Source organism: Echeneis naucrates, chromosome 6 (genome assembly GCF_900963305.1).
Source record: "Echeneis naucrates chromosome 6, fEcheNa1.1, whole genome shotgun sequence".
Lineage (NCBI taxonomy): Eukaryota > Metazoa > Chordata > Actinopteri > Carangiformes > Echeneidae > Echeneis > Echeneis naucrates.
In genome coordinates, this window is record NC_042516.1 from 13146775 (window position 1) to 13163953 (window position 17179).

Genomic DNA, 17179 nt, shown 5'->3' on the forward strand with positions numbered 1-17179 from the left:
TGGCCCATTTTTTGTCTGTAGAGTTAGACATGAGTCTCTCTGATTCATGTCCAACTGTAGGCCAAAGGATGGGCCGAACCTCAGGTGTCAGGTCGAGGGAGGAGAGTGTACGGAAAATAAGATGAATTGTGTGCGAATATTGAAATCATTGAGGATTTCCAAAGGAATTTTCTGCCATTCTTCTTCACCTCTCTTAATTTTGTTCAGTTTTCCAATTTTTACCTTATTTAACCTACATCAAGCAATCCTTGCTTCATTCTACTCTTGAACAAGACACATTAATTCAAAAGTTACCTTTGAGATACTATACATATATATATACACACACACACACACACACACACACACACACACATATACGTATATGAAACTTGAAGCAGTGTATTTTTTGGTCCGCTCTTCTTACTCTAAACTAACTCGCCTCGTAGTTCAAAAGGAAGATTGGAGTCTTTCTGTTGTCGAGGCTCCATGAAGTCCCCCACCCACTCAGCACCCTGCACAGACACAGGTTGCATCTCATGATAAAGCAGCATTAATAGCGTCACTTTTCAACTGTAATCTCATTTTAACAAATGTAAATAAGTATCAAGCAAGAGCTTTCATTGCAGTTTCTTTTTTTTATTTTTTGCAAACCTGATCGAAGGATGGTGATCTCCGGTTGCTCCTTTGCCAAGGCACACTGTGGTCAAACAAGGACGGAGGAGAAGGAAGAGAGGAAGACAGGATGTCCTGGTATAGATGTGTGTCTCTTATGTCTTCATACAAATGGCTGTGAGAGTCAGTTGGGAGGTGGATCATATCTGGAAGAACTAAGAAAACCAGGGGCAGAAACCGTACACCATTTAATTTCAAACACTAAACTGTATTGAAGACACGCTTCTTGAGCGGCTCAGCCAGCATATTTGGGACATTAGGTGTTTACTGTTGCATTGTTTACTCTTGTTCGAACACGCCCTTAGGTGGTCCTCTGTGCACACACCACCACACAAATGATCAGGAAGGTAAATCAAGACAACAGAGAACATGGTTCAAACAGAAGGGAAGCAAAACAACTCATGGCATGACAAAAGCCTCTGCCCCCTATGAGGTGGGCCCCAGGGATTTGAAGGCCAAACCCCCCCCAGACTTGAGAATGATTGGGGAAAGCCCAATCAAATTGGAGCAATTTAGACAGGACAGGGAAGAAGAACAAAGGCAAAAGAGGCATTTGTGGCCATACAAATTCTATAATTAGACATATTTATGTCTTACCAGGCCTGCGTATTTCCTCAGCGTGTGGACTAAGAGCCAGCATGTATTCACCGGTGGGGTAATAATAATGAGAACTTTCCTAGAATCAGTGAGACAGAAATCATCAGATCATCTTTGACCTGAAGGAACTTGTAAATAATCGTAATAGCACAGTGATATTTGCCTATGTCTACCTCTCTCATCAGTTTTCTTCATAGTTCAAATCCTTGTTGGCCTTTTTAAAGCACAAAATGATAATTTCTTGGAGATCAATAGATATTTTGAATGCTAATTCTGAGGTATTGATTTATGTTTCATCTCTGAGCACAACTAAAGGTTTCTCTACTTTATTTATCCCTTCTCCTTGTTACGGTTGAATTTTCAACTTCCTCTCTGCCAGATCCCTTCAACTCCTGCCAACCCCCCCAACTTCATCTGTTTATTCAACCTTCTCTGTCTCTGCTTATTTTCTGAACTGCCTCTTTCCCACATCCTTTCCTTTCTTCCTCCTCCTCCTTCATCTTTCTCCGCTTCTTACTGCTCCGTAGCTCTCATAGACATTGCTGTCGGTTTCAGATCCGGAGTCTATGAGGAGGGTGCGCCGGGCTGCGGTGTTGATCTTTTCGCTGCTCTCATACTTATTAGAGTTGCTGACAGTTGACTGACTGGACCTACATGGAGAAATCAGATTTTTTTCAACTGTTCTAATTATTTCACAATAATGTTGAATCCCAGATATGAACTCACACACAGATGCAAAACACTCAGCACATGTTGCAACTTCTTGCGTGCATATATAAGTTCTTAATAAAAATATTTCACGTGGTGCATGCACCCATTTAATGCAGGATTGTGGTGCAACTTCAAAAGCTCTAATGCCAATGTATTTCAACAGGAGCTTGTTGTTTTTCCTGCCTGGCTGTTTTCGTGGCTTGGTCAGCCAAAGAATCAGGATTCAGAATTGTTAGAGTGGATTAGATGTGTATCTTTATTACTTCTACTGCACGGCCTTAACTTACCCCTTCTCTTCATTCTTTTTGCCATCCAATACAGCATCGCCTTTATCGCCTGTGGGAGGAACAGGAATAGGAGCAAAAAGGTTTAGTGTTAGGAAATTAGAACTTTTAGAGGGGGGCATCATCTCATAAGCACTGAAACTGATCAGAGCAATAAAAAGGTTGGCGCATGATAGAGAATAAAAGACAAGTTAGCAATGAAAAAAACTAGAGGGCAGAGGAAGGTAAGGAATGAAAAATACATGATTGAGAGGGAGAGGTTGAGAGTTAAACGGAAGAACAAATAGAAAGAGACAGAAGAAGGGATCGAGGAAGGACATAAAGCTGGCAAATGAGATAAGAGATATGGACGAAACATAGAAGTGACAGCTCTGAGGGATGGAAGTGTGGCAGGAGGAAGAGACTCACAGGACGAGCAGAAGGAGAAGAGACAGGGCAGACGGATAGATGAGGGACACGGAGAAATGAGGAGAGAGCGAGAAGCTGAACTGACAATTGCATCATGGTTCAGAGTTATCTCTTTAGAGTTTTGTGGAGGAATCAGGAAATTATAATGACAGAGCATGATGGAAGGGACACTTGCACAGCTGCAGATAAAAACATGTTCATAGTTACCTGTCTGATTTTTCCTCTTTTTCCACCTCTGTCCAATGACGCAACCCAGTGAATTCAACACAAGCAGGACTCCAAACACCACAGTGAGCACTATAGTCAAATATGGTGGGAGTCCTTCTTCACCTAGTTCACAAAACATTAGAAATATGACTTCAGTGAATAACAATGAAAGTTAAAGAAGAAGTAATATAGAAATTCTAGGAGATAAAAAGTGACTGAGAAAGACCCAACCACTCTCCCAATTGTCTTTATTGATTAAAGACTAACGGTGAGGGGAAAAGTAAGAGTGGGTGCCATGACAACCGTTGGTCTCGTAGAGCAAACATTAACTGCCTCGGAGGTGCATACATTAACATGATTTAGCCAAATGAAGCTAGCTGCTGTGCAAACAGCAATTTCCAACTGCCCTTAAGAGCTTTTTTTTTCCAGAGTTGTGATTAAAAAGAAACAAAAACCAAAACGTACTCTTAAAGACTGAGCCATTATCTTCTGGGACTTCTTCTAGTTCTGGTCTCTCTATAAAGAAAGAAAGAAAGCAACTTAAATGCCACACTTCCAGTCATAATAAGTTTGTATTATGTTCATTTTCAGATGGCGCACAGCCATGTCTTTTCATTGTCAAGCTGTGGTTACTCCAAACTGACCCTTGGTGGTGATGGTCAGTACTGCATTGTTGTCCGCATAGTCACTCTCCCCCATTGCATTGAGTGCATTGACGGAGAAGTTGTAGGTGGTAGCAGGTTGCAGGCCAGTGACAGCAAAGGTTGTTGCTGTGGGAGGAAAGACGTCCATGTACAGGTAACTGACAGACTGATCCGAGCGGTATCTGTCAACCCAAAGGCACCGTCAAAGTACAGTTCTTTCACTTCCTTGGGAAATCATATTTCAACTAACATCCTTTTCCAGTTTCTCACCTCACACGAAATCTTTGCTGCAAACCACCATTGAAGCCAGGGACCCACTCCAGAGTAACTGAGTGATGGGTAGCACTGACTTTGTGAAATAAAGAGGGAGGGTCTGGGTGACCTGGGGGGCACAGGAAAAGAGGAAAAATGGAAAACACCTTCACTTGACAGGTGGCTATTTAAAAAGGCTTTCGGTGCTAAGAAATTGAGATGCATGCCATGAGACGGTTCACACGATTATATCCATCGTCTTTGATATGAACACTCAGGGCTCTGCTGACCCAAAGGACTGCTACATCCCTTTGGTTTCCACTTTATTAGGGATATTTATACTACAGACCCATGATGAGACTGAGGAAACTGAAAAGAAAAAGTAGAGAGGGTAGAGATTTTCCCACATTTTTTCAGTGTGCAATGCAAAGGGTACCCTCATAATCCAGTCATATTCTCGATTTTCTTGAGTATGCCCATTTTGTTAAAAACAGAATTACTCTCATTAGTTACGTAAACAATAAATAAATAAATAAATAAATAAAGTCAGCGGAAACAGCAATTTCTAGTTTCATAAATTGATGACAGTTATTTGCATATGGAAATATGCAGCACTATTTTAAGCAGATACTTAAAGAACAGCAGCAACAACTTCCTGGTAAATATTACAAATAATATTAAATTAAATCAGATGATCACCGTGGGGAAACATGTCAATGAGCCACTTAAGTATAAATAAATATATATATATACAGTATATATATAATGTTCATCTTTTCTTAATCAAATTTTATTATTTATTAGGCTTCCAAAATACATCTTTGACGCTGGCAGCTTTGCATTTTTCAGCAGGGTGCCACTCTTGATTTGCATTTTTATCAGGTTGTACTTTCTTCTAAGAATGATCAGGAGACATAGGCAAATGTTTGGCTGATCCCGCTCAGTAAAAAGTGACTGATTTGTCCAATATACAAAACCAAAGTCATGCAATGTAGGACGAAACCGCTTGATTGCTATCAATATTTTCAACAAACATCAAAGGACGCCAACCAGGTCTGCAGTCTCACATGAGGCTAGTCAAGGGAAAGTGGATTATTTTGCATTTGGAGCATGGAAAAAAGAAGGGTGGTTTCGGGGGCAGAGGCAGAGAGGAGGAGAGATAGTTGAGGAGCTACATGAGAAGAGGATGCTCTACTCCATTCTGGCTCCAGGCTGCGGCCCAGTTTGCACAGTAAATAATTCCCACTATCAGCTCAACTCATAAGATCCCAGGGCAAAAAGGTCAGCCTTATTTGGATCATGTCTTCTTCAATTCCAAAAAGCACCATGCTAAGAAAAAGGAAAAGTCTCTCTTCCTCTTGGGCTTTAACGTGATAAGGAAGCATATAAAATGTATTATCACTGCGTCAGATTAATTACGAATATTCACAGTGCTGAGAAAAAAAAAAAAATTACTGGGGAAAACAGGGCCAATATTGGATTGTCTTTTATGGCTTTTATCATAAACATTAAATGTAAGCAATGATGGCTGTGGGTCTTTGCTGAGAGCAGGACTGTGATGATAATAGTGGTGGTGCATAGATGCACTGGTAGCTTAAAGGCAGAAAAGTCTGAGCACGCTGAGAGAGCAAAGCACATCACTGCAGCATTATCTGTGGGAGGAGTGAAATAGTGCTACGGGCTCATTGATAAGGTAGAGATAGAGCAATGAAATAAGACCCTTAAAGGGCTGACACTCAGGAGCAACAACTCTCTCCAGTTTACAGAGTTCTGCATGTTCCATGGCCTTTGCACAGTATTGTAACGTTGCTGGAAAAGGGCTGATAAAGCTTGGACAAGGCAGCACAGGCACAATTATTTTGAGATGCAGCCAAATTAGTACTAAAGGAAAAAAATTGCATTCTATTGCCAAGTACGTGATATGCATAATCCCTACACACTGAGTGCCCTAACCACTGACTTTGATGGTTTGCCACTCATTTAAAGCTGCCTTAGGTGAGTTTTGACCACTAGGAGGGAAAGAAAAAACTCTAATGGGGAACTATAAGCAACACAGACCTACTACGGTGTTGCAGGAGCAAGGCAAAACTCTGAAAACAAATCAGATGTGTCAGATACCTGAAATAATAATGAGGGGGAAAAAAAATCTGTGGATGACATAAGGCTCAAGACTGGAAAGATTTCATTCCAACAAAAATAATAACACATTGGTAAATAGCCTACCGATTTTTCTTGTCTAAAAGCCAGTTGGTGATAATTGGCTGAACAAAACAACACAGGTTGTCTGGGACGTTTTAACATGAAAACAAATCCGCCCATCTGTCCACCTTTACACATTTACACTCACCATTTTGCAAACTCGTACTGACTTTCAAAGAGGAAAGGCTTTAGCGAAAGAGATAAGCGCACCACATCAAGTTACAAGTCGGAAGCTAAGTCGGAAGTGATGATATGTGACTGTGGTGTAGTTCATTTATAACCTCACATTTGCATTTTGCTTTTGGCAATTGTATTTAGGGTTTAAAAATCATAAAATTAGTATTGATCCAATAAGATTATATTACTGAATAAAATGTGTAAGGATCATAAACCTTTGTTTGCTGCTGAAAATCAAGTCTTTCAAAATCCCATTGGTTTTTTTGTTGAGGGAAACAGAGTGATGCTAACTTTTTGGTTGGCCTACACAAATGCATTCCTGCTGCTCTATTGTGTAGATTTGTTGAGATGTTTTAACGAACAATTTGTTACACAGTGAGCACACACAGGCAAAGGCGATTTACGTTTGACTTACAGCTCAGGTTTAGACCACTCTGGGTATGGCCCACGTGGGTTTCCTCCCACCGTCCAAAGACATCATGTTTGGGTTCATTGGTGACTCTAAATTGTGAGTGTGAGTGTGAGTGGTTGGTCTCTGTCTCTGTGTGTTGGCCCAGTGATGGACTGTTGACCTGTCCAGGGTGTACCTGGCCCTCACCTAGAATGAGCTGGGATTGTATCCCCCCCCCCCCACGACACAGAAATGGACAAGTGGAAGAAGAATCAGGTACACTCATATTCCCTGCTGGAAACATCTTCTAAAGGTTTTTACATTGGCGTCAGTGTGTTGATAGGAACAGTGAACACATATGTTGGCCAGATGAGTAAGATCAGGATCTAAAAGCTGCTATAGCTTTGAAGAGCTGTAGAGATCAATGTAAGTATGACTGGGAAAAAAAACATACTCACAAATTTGGGAACAAAAAAACATAGTTTCCAAGGAAAATGTTTGGCGCTTTTATGTTTACTCAAGGATCATTCCCTTGTGACAAAATTGTTTCCCAAATCTGAAGCTAAATGAACCATCAATGAACCATCATTATTATCTGAAGACATATTATCTAAATTAACTATTTAATTATCTAAATAATTCATTTCATTGCACAAAGCTTAACCAGCTATCATTTTCGGTCATGAGAAGTTGGAATTGGAGAAATTCGTGGTTTTTGTAGGGTACTAACAAATAACCTCAGTCACCCAAGGACAGAAATCCAACCATCACCTTCACACACACACACACACACAGACAGACAGCCACACACACACAAAAATGTACATAAATACTTGTGCTGACGAGCTGGATGTCTAGCTTGTCTTCCCCAAGTGAGTTGCGAGCAGTACAGCTGAAGACAGCATAGTCCTGAGCTGCGCTCACATTTATGACTCGAACTGTGCTGGTGTGGAAGGCGCCCTCCCTCACGGTCTGCTCCTCGTACCTGCAGCAAACACACACACACAGCGAGAGAGACAGAGAGAAAGAGAGAGGGAGAGAGATAAATATAGAGCTGAAGAAAGCAGGGATAGTGATGTCCTGCAGATTGCACTAAGTCACCCAATTTCACACATTAAAGAGGTGTTAAACAGGTATTTGCATAGAGAAAGTAAAGAATAAAATGCACTAAACCCAGATGCACCAGTGAAACAGCAAGTAAACGAAAAATAATATATTAGATTATAGCCTAATCTGATTGTGAAACCATTAATATGTCACAAAATTCACAATAAGCATAATTGCATGAGAAGACTGAAAAACACAATCATGTCTACTTTCAGACCTTGGGTTTGCAAAGTCCAAGCGTGCACCGTTTTTCTCCCAAAAGAAGTTGATGCCAGGAAGACCCTCAGCATGACACACTACCTTAGCTGTAGTTGTGCCATCCCCTCTACTTGCTACCTTTCTCCATTGGGCTCCTTTCTGAAGCTCTGGTTTGACTACACAAGGTAAGATAGGCATTGAGGTTATTAATGGAGAAGACGTGTAAATGTATTCATTTCCACAAACAGATATGTTTCCCTCAATCTTTTGTGAGAATAAATACAGAAAACTTACATTGCACTACCAGCTGCACAACTACACTGGCAGGGGGTGCTATGCCATTATTGGCTGTGCACTGGTAAAGACCAGCATGAGCCCGAGTCACATCATGGATAGTCAGCAGGCCTGATTCATCTTGCTGTGTCTCCTCTCCCATCTCCACCTCCCCTTCTCCCTGTGGAAGACAGAGTGAGGAGGAATAAGCTGAGGACAGCAGCTATCCTTCAATCCACACTCCCCCTCCTCCTGGGTGAAGGCTGGAGTCTGGGGGCTGTTTGAGAGCAAGAAAGGTAGACATTGAAGGAGCGCTGGGCCGGAAACCATCAGGGCCTGAGGTGGGGATGGAAAGGGCATCAGGGGGAACGAGCTCTGGAGACAGAGAGGGATAATGCCAAGGGTTGGAGAGCCACGGGGAAGGAGGGAAAGGAGGAGGTGTGCAGGTTGAAAGCAGGACACGCGGTATTGCCAGGGGGTGGGTTACACCGGAGAAGACATCAGTAGATACAGAGACCATGTCGCATTGACGAATGTGCCCTTTAGTCACGCAGCTGTAATGAAAGCTATTTTTCTGGATTTGGGCAGAGTGTAGAGCAGGAGGAGGTGGAGTGGAAGGACTGTTAGAGCCAATGAAAGATGGTGCATCTGTGCACTCAGAAAGGCCAAAGATAAACTGTGAGAACACAAAATAATAGAAAGGAAGCCAGATAAAGGAAATATAATTCAGGGATGATTGGATTACTTTGCACTTGTTTGTGTGTATGCGTGTGTGTGTGTGTGTGTGTATGTGTGTGCGTGTAGCTCTCACCAGCCATTTCCAAGAGAACATGTCAGATATAATGGGGTTGGCGTCTGCCACACATATCAGGTCTGCTGTTTCCCCCATGTTCACAAACACAGGGTTTTTCTCTGTCTTGACACCAGGAGCATCTGAAAGAAAGCGAATGCGGTCAGAGCCTATTCAGGACCGAAGGGTAATATGCCAACATGGCGCAAATCAGTTGTCAACCCATTTAACAGGCTTGCTGCATTTCTATAGTTGCTTGTACATGTTCTGATACAATACCATGAACCTCTGCACGTTGAAGCAAAACAGATGCACACTGGCCAACTACTATCTTACTCCAGCTATTCATGAAGTCATCTCTCTTTCATTGTTCTTGTCTTAATACCCCTCTGTCTTAGAGGCTTTTAATACTCCTCATGGGTACCATGTACTTGCAGGAACGAAGCTATTAGTGCCTATTTGACTAAACCTATGTTCACTCTTGAGGAAACAGTAGTGGGAAACAGCAGGCAGACACACACCTCTGCATTGGTGGAAGCTACCCATTTTAGCTGGCTAACCCGGACCGACATCGTTAAGTGGGCTACACCGTCACCCATAAAAGCTACTACAATCCTCCATACATAATGAATATCTACAACTGTCAAGTCCAGTCAGATGAGAGTAGTAGAATCCATTAGGCATGTACTGTGGGCTTTGGTAAAAGAGGCAGACCTACATTTTCACCGCTTCCATTATTAAATCATCAATATTGGGGTAGAGGGCCCAGAGCTCAAGGCTGGGCCTGGGGCAGCAGTAGAGGTGCATGGCCTTGCATGGAGGCCTAATGAATGAGGCATGTTTGCTGGGTAGCAGCTGAAAGTCAATATTGCTGTGTGTGTATTAGTGTGCATGGATGCACTGATGTAATTCTAGATTTGACACTTTGCAGCTCTGGACATGTGAAAAACATGCAGCTCGAAAGCCACAGATTCAGATCATATGCATTAAAATAGACCGTTCTTGGCAAAAAGAAATCTGTTCATTCTCTGTTTTAAAAGAAAACAGCTATTCAACAAAGATAAATGATGTGGTTGACTCACAGGGCCTACAGCTATATGTGTTCTATATTTCCTCTCCTCTTCTTTATTCAGCAGAGTATTGAATAAATGCAGACTATTCCACAATTTCAAACTAGTTTTCAAACATATTGCAAACTTGAGAACTCGGGGGGAAAAAAAAAAACGCCAGTGCAGTTACCACTTATGACATTCTTTGACATGGTAAAAAACTACTACCTACTGGTATTAAACTTTCCATCTATAACAAAATATGTTCAATGTCCTGCGTTTTCATGATCATACAGAGCCACCTTCAATGTGACAAAAAAAGAGTTGGAAAGAAGCGGGTGTCTGTTCATTAATTCTTAGCACGCAGGATCTTACACTGAACGTCCAGCGTGACAGAGATTTGGCTGACACCCTCAGAATTCGAACACTTAATGGCATAAACTCCGGCATCTTTCCTCGACACATTCTTGATCTCCAGTGTAAACTCATCTGGCCAGTGGTAGCGCAGGCTCCCCTCTAAAAAAAACAAACAAAAAAAAACAAACAACAACACACACACACAATCACATACATGCATGCGTGCACAAAAGCAAACCAATGGTAAATTAAATATTCATTACACGCCCATCAACTGTGTGTCCTCTGGCCACTGGTCTCTAAGTGACATCTAATCCTGCATTATTGATTGGCCTGGCTTAGTTCCGACATCATGACAACAAGAGGTGGCGTTGGAGACACCTTTTGTACCAAAGAACTCAAAACGTAATAAGTGAGTTTCTACATTGAAGTTACAGTCATTTTATAGTGGGGGGGGGGATGTGTGCATGATGGAGCTAACAGAGTTAACAGAGAAAAAGAGCAAGTGATGATGACGCGGGCCTGGAGGAGAGACCAGGTTTAGAACCATTGTGTGGTATTCAGGGAAAAAGCAATCCTCATTTAGACTGCATACATTAGAGCCATAATGAGAATCACATTTGGCAGGGTCCCATGCTGGCTAACCTGCCATGTTTTATTCAGACCCTGAATAGCAGCGCTGAGTGCTTACTTGCTGGCTCAGCTCAACTAGGACCTGGTTTATAGAGCCATCACATAGCCCTGGATCACCTTTGACCAGCCTCTCCTTGCGGTGCAGCCAAATGCAGGAGACCTCCTCTGGGTTAGCTGAGACCAGCAGTGGGATGGTTGCCACATCATCCTCCACCACCTGGACCTGTGTCGGCTGCTGGGGGCTGAACTCTGGTGGGTCTGGCACAGAAGTAGCACACAAATACAGCTACAGAAAGTTGGATTCATACCAAAAACACATGAGCACGTCTGAAGACACAAACTCGGGGGCCTTCAGAATGACAAGAAACAGCAATCGTGCGCTCAGAAAGACACACAAAACATGTTGAGCATGAAAGAAGTAAGAGACACTAATGAGAGTCAAACCAGTAGAAAGTCGACATCCCACCAATAACACCAGATCTAACCAACTTCACACACTCAAGCAACGGGGTAGTGAGGCAATGCATGAGGCAGAGGGACAGGCATTAAAACAACGAGTGACAGTACTATTGTCCAACTACAGCGGCGCACAAACACACAGTGACATTCCTTCATGCTCATACACAGTACCAAGCTTTGAAACAGTGGCTGGATGCTGCCTGTGAAATGGCATCAAAGGCAAACATGGCCATGCAGCAAAGCAAATGCACAATTAGGCCACACTGTCGGAGAGTTCCACAGACCCACAAATCACAACAAAGGTTTCCACTAAACAAAGTAACACACATACTGTATGCTGACAATTCTATACAAAAGCAGCCAAACCAAAGCAGCTTTCATCCGCAGCATTATAGATCATCATTATGCATCGTTTAAGATTTATGCAAACCACATTTCTTGGTCACTCGAGAGAGAGAGACAGGGGGGCAAATGCAGAGAAAGAAATGAGAAAACAATTCACCCTCCACTTACAAAGCACATTGAGTCTGAAGAATGTATTGGTCCCCTCAGAGAGCACAGGACTGTAGGCTTGGCAAATAACCTTCTGGTTGTGATGTTGTGAGCTCAGATTCAGAGATAAAGAACTGCACACTGAAACTCCACCATACTGAGCCTTTTCAGGCAGCTGCTCCACTCCCTGGAATCTAAGACACAAATCCAATCAACAGGTCAATTCAAGTTCACCAAAAAACCCCACATATTACCACATACCACATCTTCCGACTCTAAATTATCTGTGTTATGTAATCACTGTTGGATTGTGGGTATTTCTACCTGCCACCTTGACAAACCTGACTGTGCCCAGGCTCCAGGTAATGTTGGCTTTGGGGTTACTGCTTCCAGCCCGACACTCCAGTGTTACAATCTGGCCCAGGCGCAACTCCTCCTGTTTGACCATTATCTTCATACTTATTGGTGTAACTACAGAACCGTGAACACGAGGAAAACTCATCAGCAAACTCTAAATCCACTTATGTGATGACTCTTTTTTTTTCCCTACCTGGAATAAATGTTAGGATGTATTCATTATCCATTAGAGCGCCAGTCAAACTTACAGTGAACCATGAGCTTAGTGTGGGCAGAGATGGTCTTCTTTGCCTCATTTCTGGCATCGCAGCGGTAGGTAGCCATGTTGTCACTTGCTGTCAGGAGAAGGACCAGTTCTTGAGTCACACCTCGATCAAAGGAGGTCTGCTTCAGTGCATTCGTCACAGGCTTTCCATTCTAATACATGTAGGACATTACACACAGAAGTGTTTGTAGTCTTTTCATACTCGCACATTCATATGGATGGACTTACATTTCTACATACACACTAACCTTGAACCAGTTTAGAGTCCCAGTGGGATTCCCTCCGGTAGAGAAACAGATGAGACGGACTTTGGTCCCCGCATTAAAGGGGACATCTTGAGGTGGAGCCTCAAGCCAAACCTTTTGAGGTGGGTCTGTTATAAGATGAATGTGAGTCTGTTAGAAAACTTTGAACGTTGATAAAACATTTTCACATTTTTAGTTTTGTTTTGAAATCTGCACGTTTACCAGACCAGTTGTTCACACTAAAAAAAAAACAACACTGGCCCTGACACTTTTACTTACTTACTTTACTTTTTTTTTTTTTTTTTTTTTACTGTAGATGCAATTTGGATATGTGTACTGAAAACATTTTATCTAACACAACCATGGCAAAGCCAGCTCACAAAAAAGTTATTCATTTTGTTAGGGAAAATATTTGTCAAGATTTATAGTTAGAATTGACCTCCTAACATTGAACTTAGAAGCATACTTGATAAGATGCAAAAAAAAAAAAAAATCACCAAAAAAATATCTCATTCTCATTTCATAGTGATTTCTTTCTTTTTTTTTTTTTTTTGGTTGTGGAGTAAATGCAGCAATTTTAAGAAGACAGATCTAAGCTCACTGACAATAAACACTGAGTTTTTTCATCTGGGTCTTGGAGAAGTATGTTCCCTTGTTGAATGCCTCACAGGTAAGCGCCAATCCATCCTCCTCCTTAGAGACCTGATGGGTCATGTTGGACATGGTTGTCATCCCACCATCATCTCCCTACAGATGCAAAGCACATATGACAGTTCGGTTTCAGTCCTGATTTCTGCCATTCTTAGTCTAAGGAGAGTGAAAGAAAGACAGAATAAAAATCTGAGAGAAAACTCTCCACTCTACTTTTTCTTGGCGAATACAGATGATACATTTGCTGCTGTTGTAAGTCATGTGGTGGTCTTTGATGAAAAAGCATTTTTATCTGACTCTGGCGCTGCATAAATTAATCAAAGCATCATTTTGCACCTGCCTGATGGTGGCCATGCCCATGCAGCACATCTGGTTATTAAAGCTATTATAGTGGTGATTACTGTAAAAGCAACAGTCACAAAGACTAACAAAGACACTGGACAGGAGCGTCAGTCTTCATTAACCTCACACTGTTTCAGATGCATTAAAGCTCGCGCACGGCACACTGAGTGCCTTGTGTAAGATCAAATGAAAATGCTGCTGCCAGATGAATAAAGAGCTTGTTTAATAATGGTCATCTTCTGTGTCAGCTTTTATTCAATTTGATCTTATTAAAATACACAAAAGAATGGGAGAGCAGCAGAATACTCATTTTTGGAATCAGCACCTGATTCATTTACAAAGCTGAAGCCAGCCTATTCAGATACTGCTCATGGTCACACTGTTTTGTTTCATCTATAGAGGTTCACATAATTCCAAATGTCATTTAATCTAATGAGAGGCATTAAATGGGACCCTAAAGACAAACTTGACTGACAAGGGATGTTAATTATTTTTCATGACGTGTGCATTGTGTTCCCAAAAATGGAAAAAATAAATTAATAAATACAATTAATTAATTAATTAAAATAAATTAATAAATATATATTATAAATATAATTAGTTTCTTTCCTTGTGTACATGTGTATTCTTTCTACCTGCTCCAATAGTTTGATTTAAGCTTTGTGCAAATTGAATTCTGTGTCATCTCACCTTGTCCATAGTTACAACAGTGGTGTTGAGCTCCTTGGAGCCCAGCCACCAGCGAATCTCAACAGGGGGATTACTGGAGGTGGCGAAGCAACTCAGAATCAACATCTGTCCTGCAATGGCTGTGAATGAACCCGACAGAATCACCTCCGCAGGCTCAACTGACATGCACACATACAGAGGCAAAACATACAAAGCCAAGTCAGTAAAAAATATCACCCCATGAGTACTGCATTCAATAGCTTCCTATTCTGATCACAGTCACAGCACAACTATTTTTGGATGTGAAACAGAGCTGTATCAAGACTGAGAGGAGAAAAACACTTTGAGTGGCAACTTGTTTTCTCAGGAGGTTTTCAATGTAGTTTTTAAAGTCTGCTTCGGTTCAGCCACAAGGGGAGACAGGGTACAATAGCTACAGGCAAGTGATGCAGCTGCATAAAGCCTTTGGGGGAACACAAAGGCTGGAGACTGAGCTCACAGACAAGGGGGAGGGAGGGGTCATGCATGTGATCCAAGTATTTGAATCAATCCTGCATATGTGTGGCCTCCCACTTGTGCATGCCACACACGACGACATTAAATTGAACAGTTCCAAAAATTGAAACAGGCACATTCGTTTTACACCAGCGAGGCGTATTCTGTGCCCTGCAGCTTCTACCAGTGCCTAGAGCGCAGTCAGGCATTCTCAACATCCTTGAATGGATGACTGGGAGGCATGGCACCGGGGCCGTTTGGGGCTTGGTAAGTAAAGGAGGAGCACTGGGGTAACTTCAGCCACCTTTATATAGTATGAGCAAGAGATCCCCACAACGGGCCAGTTCTAATTCAACTCATCTTTCAACGCATCAATCACGTAGCATTTAGAGTGCTGACTTAAAAGTCTGGCTCTGTAGTGGAAATCAGGCTATTGTTAGACTCAGTGCACCGAGGCTGCTGAATATTAATTCATATTTGTTATATTGTTGCTGAAACAAACATTTTATATTCAGAGGGAAAAGTATAATCTATTAACCATGGGCGTTACTGTCACACAAAGTGTAGGCTTTACTGCCTCAGGATTGTGCACTGAAGCAATTCAGCTAAATTAGTGTAACAGCTAAGAAAGAGTGTGATACTAATCTGGAGGCATTCGGAAATATGGGCTGCAGCCATAATAACCATTAGTTTCATTAATGATATTAGTGTTAGAATTTGTGCTGGGACAGCAAAAGAATTGGTTTTGGAGGTAAGACTCTTATTATATTCTTCTGCCTCGTGTCCATATCCTTAATAATCAATTGCTGTGAGCCCTGCCAGCTTTTTCTGTGTGTGTATGTGTGTGTGTGCACTCAAGCACTATGCACTATAAGCATTATTTTAACTCACAGAGTACAGTGATTTTGCGGCACACAGAGAGAGGAAATAGGGACACCAGATTGACACTCTCACAGCACAGCTCTGCCTGGTTGTCAACAGGGGTGATCATCAGGTTTAGGATACTGGTGGACTTCTGCACCCCAACGTCCTCTTCCCAAGTCATAGACACAACATCTCCATTCTGACGCACAAATTTATATGCAAGACTCAAACATCAACTCAAAAACAAGAATTATGTTCAAATAACTGAGTGCTCCATACGTAAAGGATAGCAGATACCAACAATGAAACACCTTAACTGTTAGCTGCATTTTCTAAAAGTAAAACAGCTTGTTTTTTATGAATCTATCACAAAGTTTCCTAAGATGGTGCAGAAAATGTACCTTGGTCCAGTGGAGAGTGGCCAGGGGGTTTCCACCATGAGACACGCACTCCAACAAGAGCATTCTCCCTGCTTTGACTTCCTCTCTCTCCAGACCAACAATAACTGGAGGCTGAGGTGGTGCAACTGTCAGGAAATGAGAGACAAAACTGAGAAAGCACTTGACAAAGGGTAGCGGAAAAAGGGTGACAGAAAACTGAGGATGAGAAAGTAGGAGAAGAAAAGGGATTTGGTAACTCAGGAAGGGTGGGGCGGCGTAGAGTAACCATCAAAAGGATAGCCTAAAAAAAGAAACTACATCATGATCAGAACATTCTTGGCAATTGATGAGGGAGCATCCCTATTTATTGAGGCAGGAGCAATAAATTGTGCACATTCAACATGACTGTGGGATAAGAGGTCCAGATCTGATGAAAGCATTAAGTATTAAGGGAGCAGTGAGCTGGATCCAGTCCATAAAGCAAAATAACAGATGTTCAAACAGTAATAAGGCAACGTGAAATATGAATAAATTACAGCCTCCTTAAATAAAATATATGCAGTAAAATAAATTAGAGGAGGATGGGCCTTTGTTATTGCTGCAATCAGTTTCAGAGAGCAGACTGCAGACCCTGGGCCAGAATGACAAATTGCCACCTTGCTAACAATCTGGCTGGCTGAAAATGGCCACCGCGCTGGCTTTGATGGCTGGCATGCTGAGTAAGACTGCAGCGGTGGTCCCAAGTTCTGCAACATTAGCACTGAGCACAGAGTCCATGTAGTTTAATACAGAGCAGGAAGATAGAGAGGAAAGCAGGAGTGCTCACGGTTATTGGCGATTGTTAAAACAGCAGCGGCGGTGTCTAATGTGGAGGAGTATAGATAGAGACAACATTAAGGTGTCTAGTCAGCCTGTGGATAATACAGCAGCAGAGCTGGAGCAAATGCTGGCTGCTAAAGATGTCAGCAGCCCGGCTCCACTTTAATCAACAGCATGATTTAGGCCTGCGAGGAGCAGGTGGGTAGACTC

The 17179-nt window shown here is 42.1% G+C and overlaps 1 protein-coding gene across 1 annotated transcript in view; it reads right to left on the minus strand.

The window, feature by feature from the left end:
- Positions 1-407: 407 nt before the first annotated feature.
- The window catches only part of nphs1 (NPHS1 adhesion molecule, nephrin), a 34918-nt gene continuing 18146 nt past the window's right edge, over positions 408-17179 (minus strand). The window contains exons 8-30 of the mRNA XM_029503773.1: positions 16172-16296; positions 15798-15969; positions 14433-14590; positions 13355-13496; positions 12753-12877; positions 12488-12656; positions 12224-12353; positions 11904-12076; positions 11049-11189; positions 10317-10457; positions 8914-9035; positions 8124-8283; positions 7849-8005; positions 7358-7509; positions 3776-3887; positions 3506-3687; positions 3327-3377; positions 2871-2984; positions 2250-2325; positions 1769-1901; positions 1252-1330; positions 634-809; positions 408-494 (exon numbers count right to left, since the gene is read on the minus strand). Of these exons, the coding sequence (XP_029359633.1) occupies positions 408-494; positions 634-809; positions 1252-1330; positions 1769-1901; positions 2250-2325; positions 2871-2984; positions 3327-3377; positions 3506-3687; positions 3776-3887; positions 7358-7509; positions 7849-8005; positions 8124-8283; positions 8914-9035; positions 10317-10457; positions 11049-11189; positions 11904-12076; positions 12224-12353; positions 12488-12656; positions 12753-12877; positions 13355-13496; positions 14433-14590; positions 15798-15969; positions 16172-16296 (3077 nt within the window). The remainder of the gene's footprint in view (positions 495-633; positions 810-1251; positions 1331-1768; positions 1902-2249; positions 2326-2870; positions 2985-3326; positions 3378-3505; positions 3688-3775; positions 3888-7357; positions 7510-7848; positions 8006-8123; positions 8284-8913; positions 9036-10316; positions 10458-11048; positions 11190-11903; positions 12077-12223; positions 12354-12487; positions 12657-12752; positions 12878-13354; positions 13497-14432; positions 14591-15797; positions 15970-16171; positions 16297-17179) is intronic.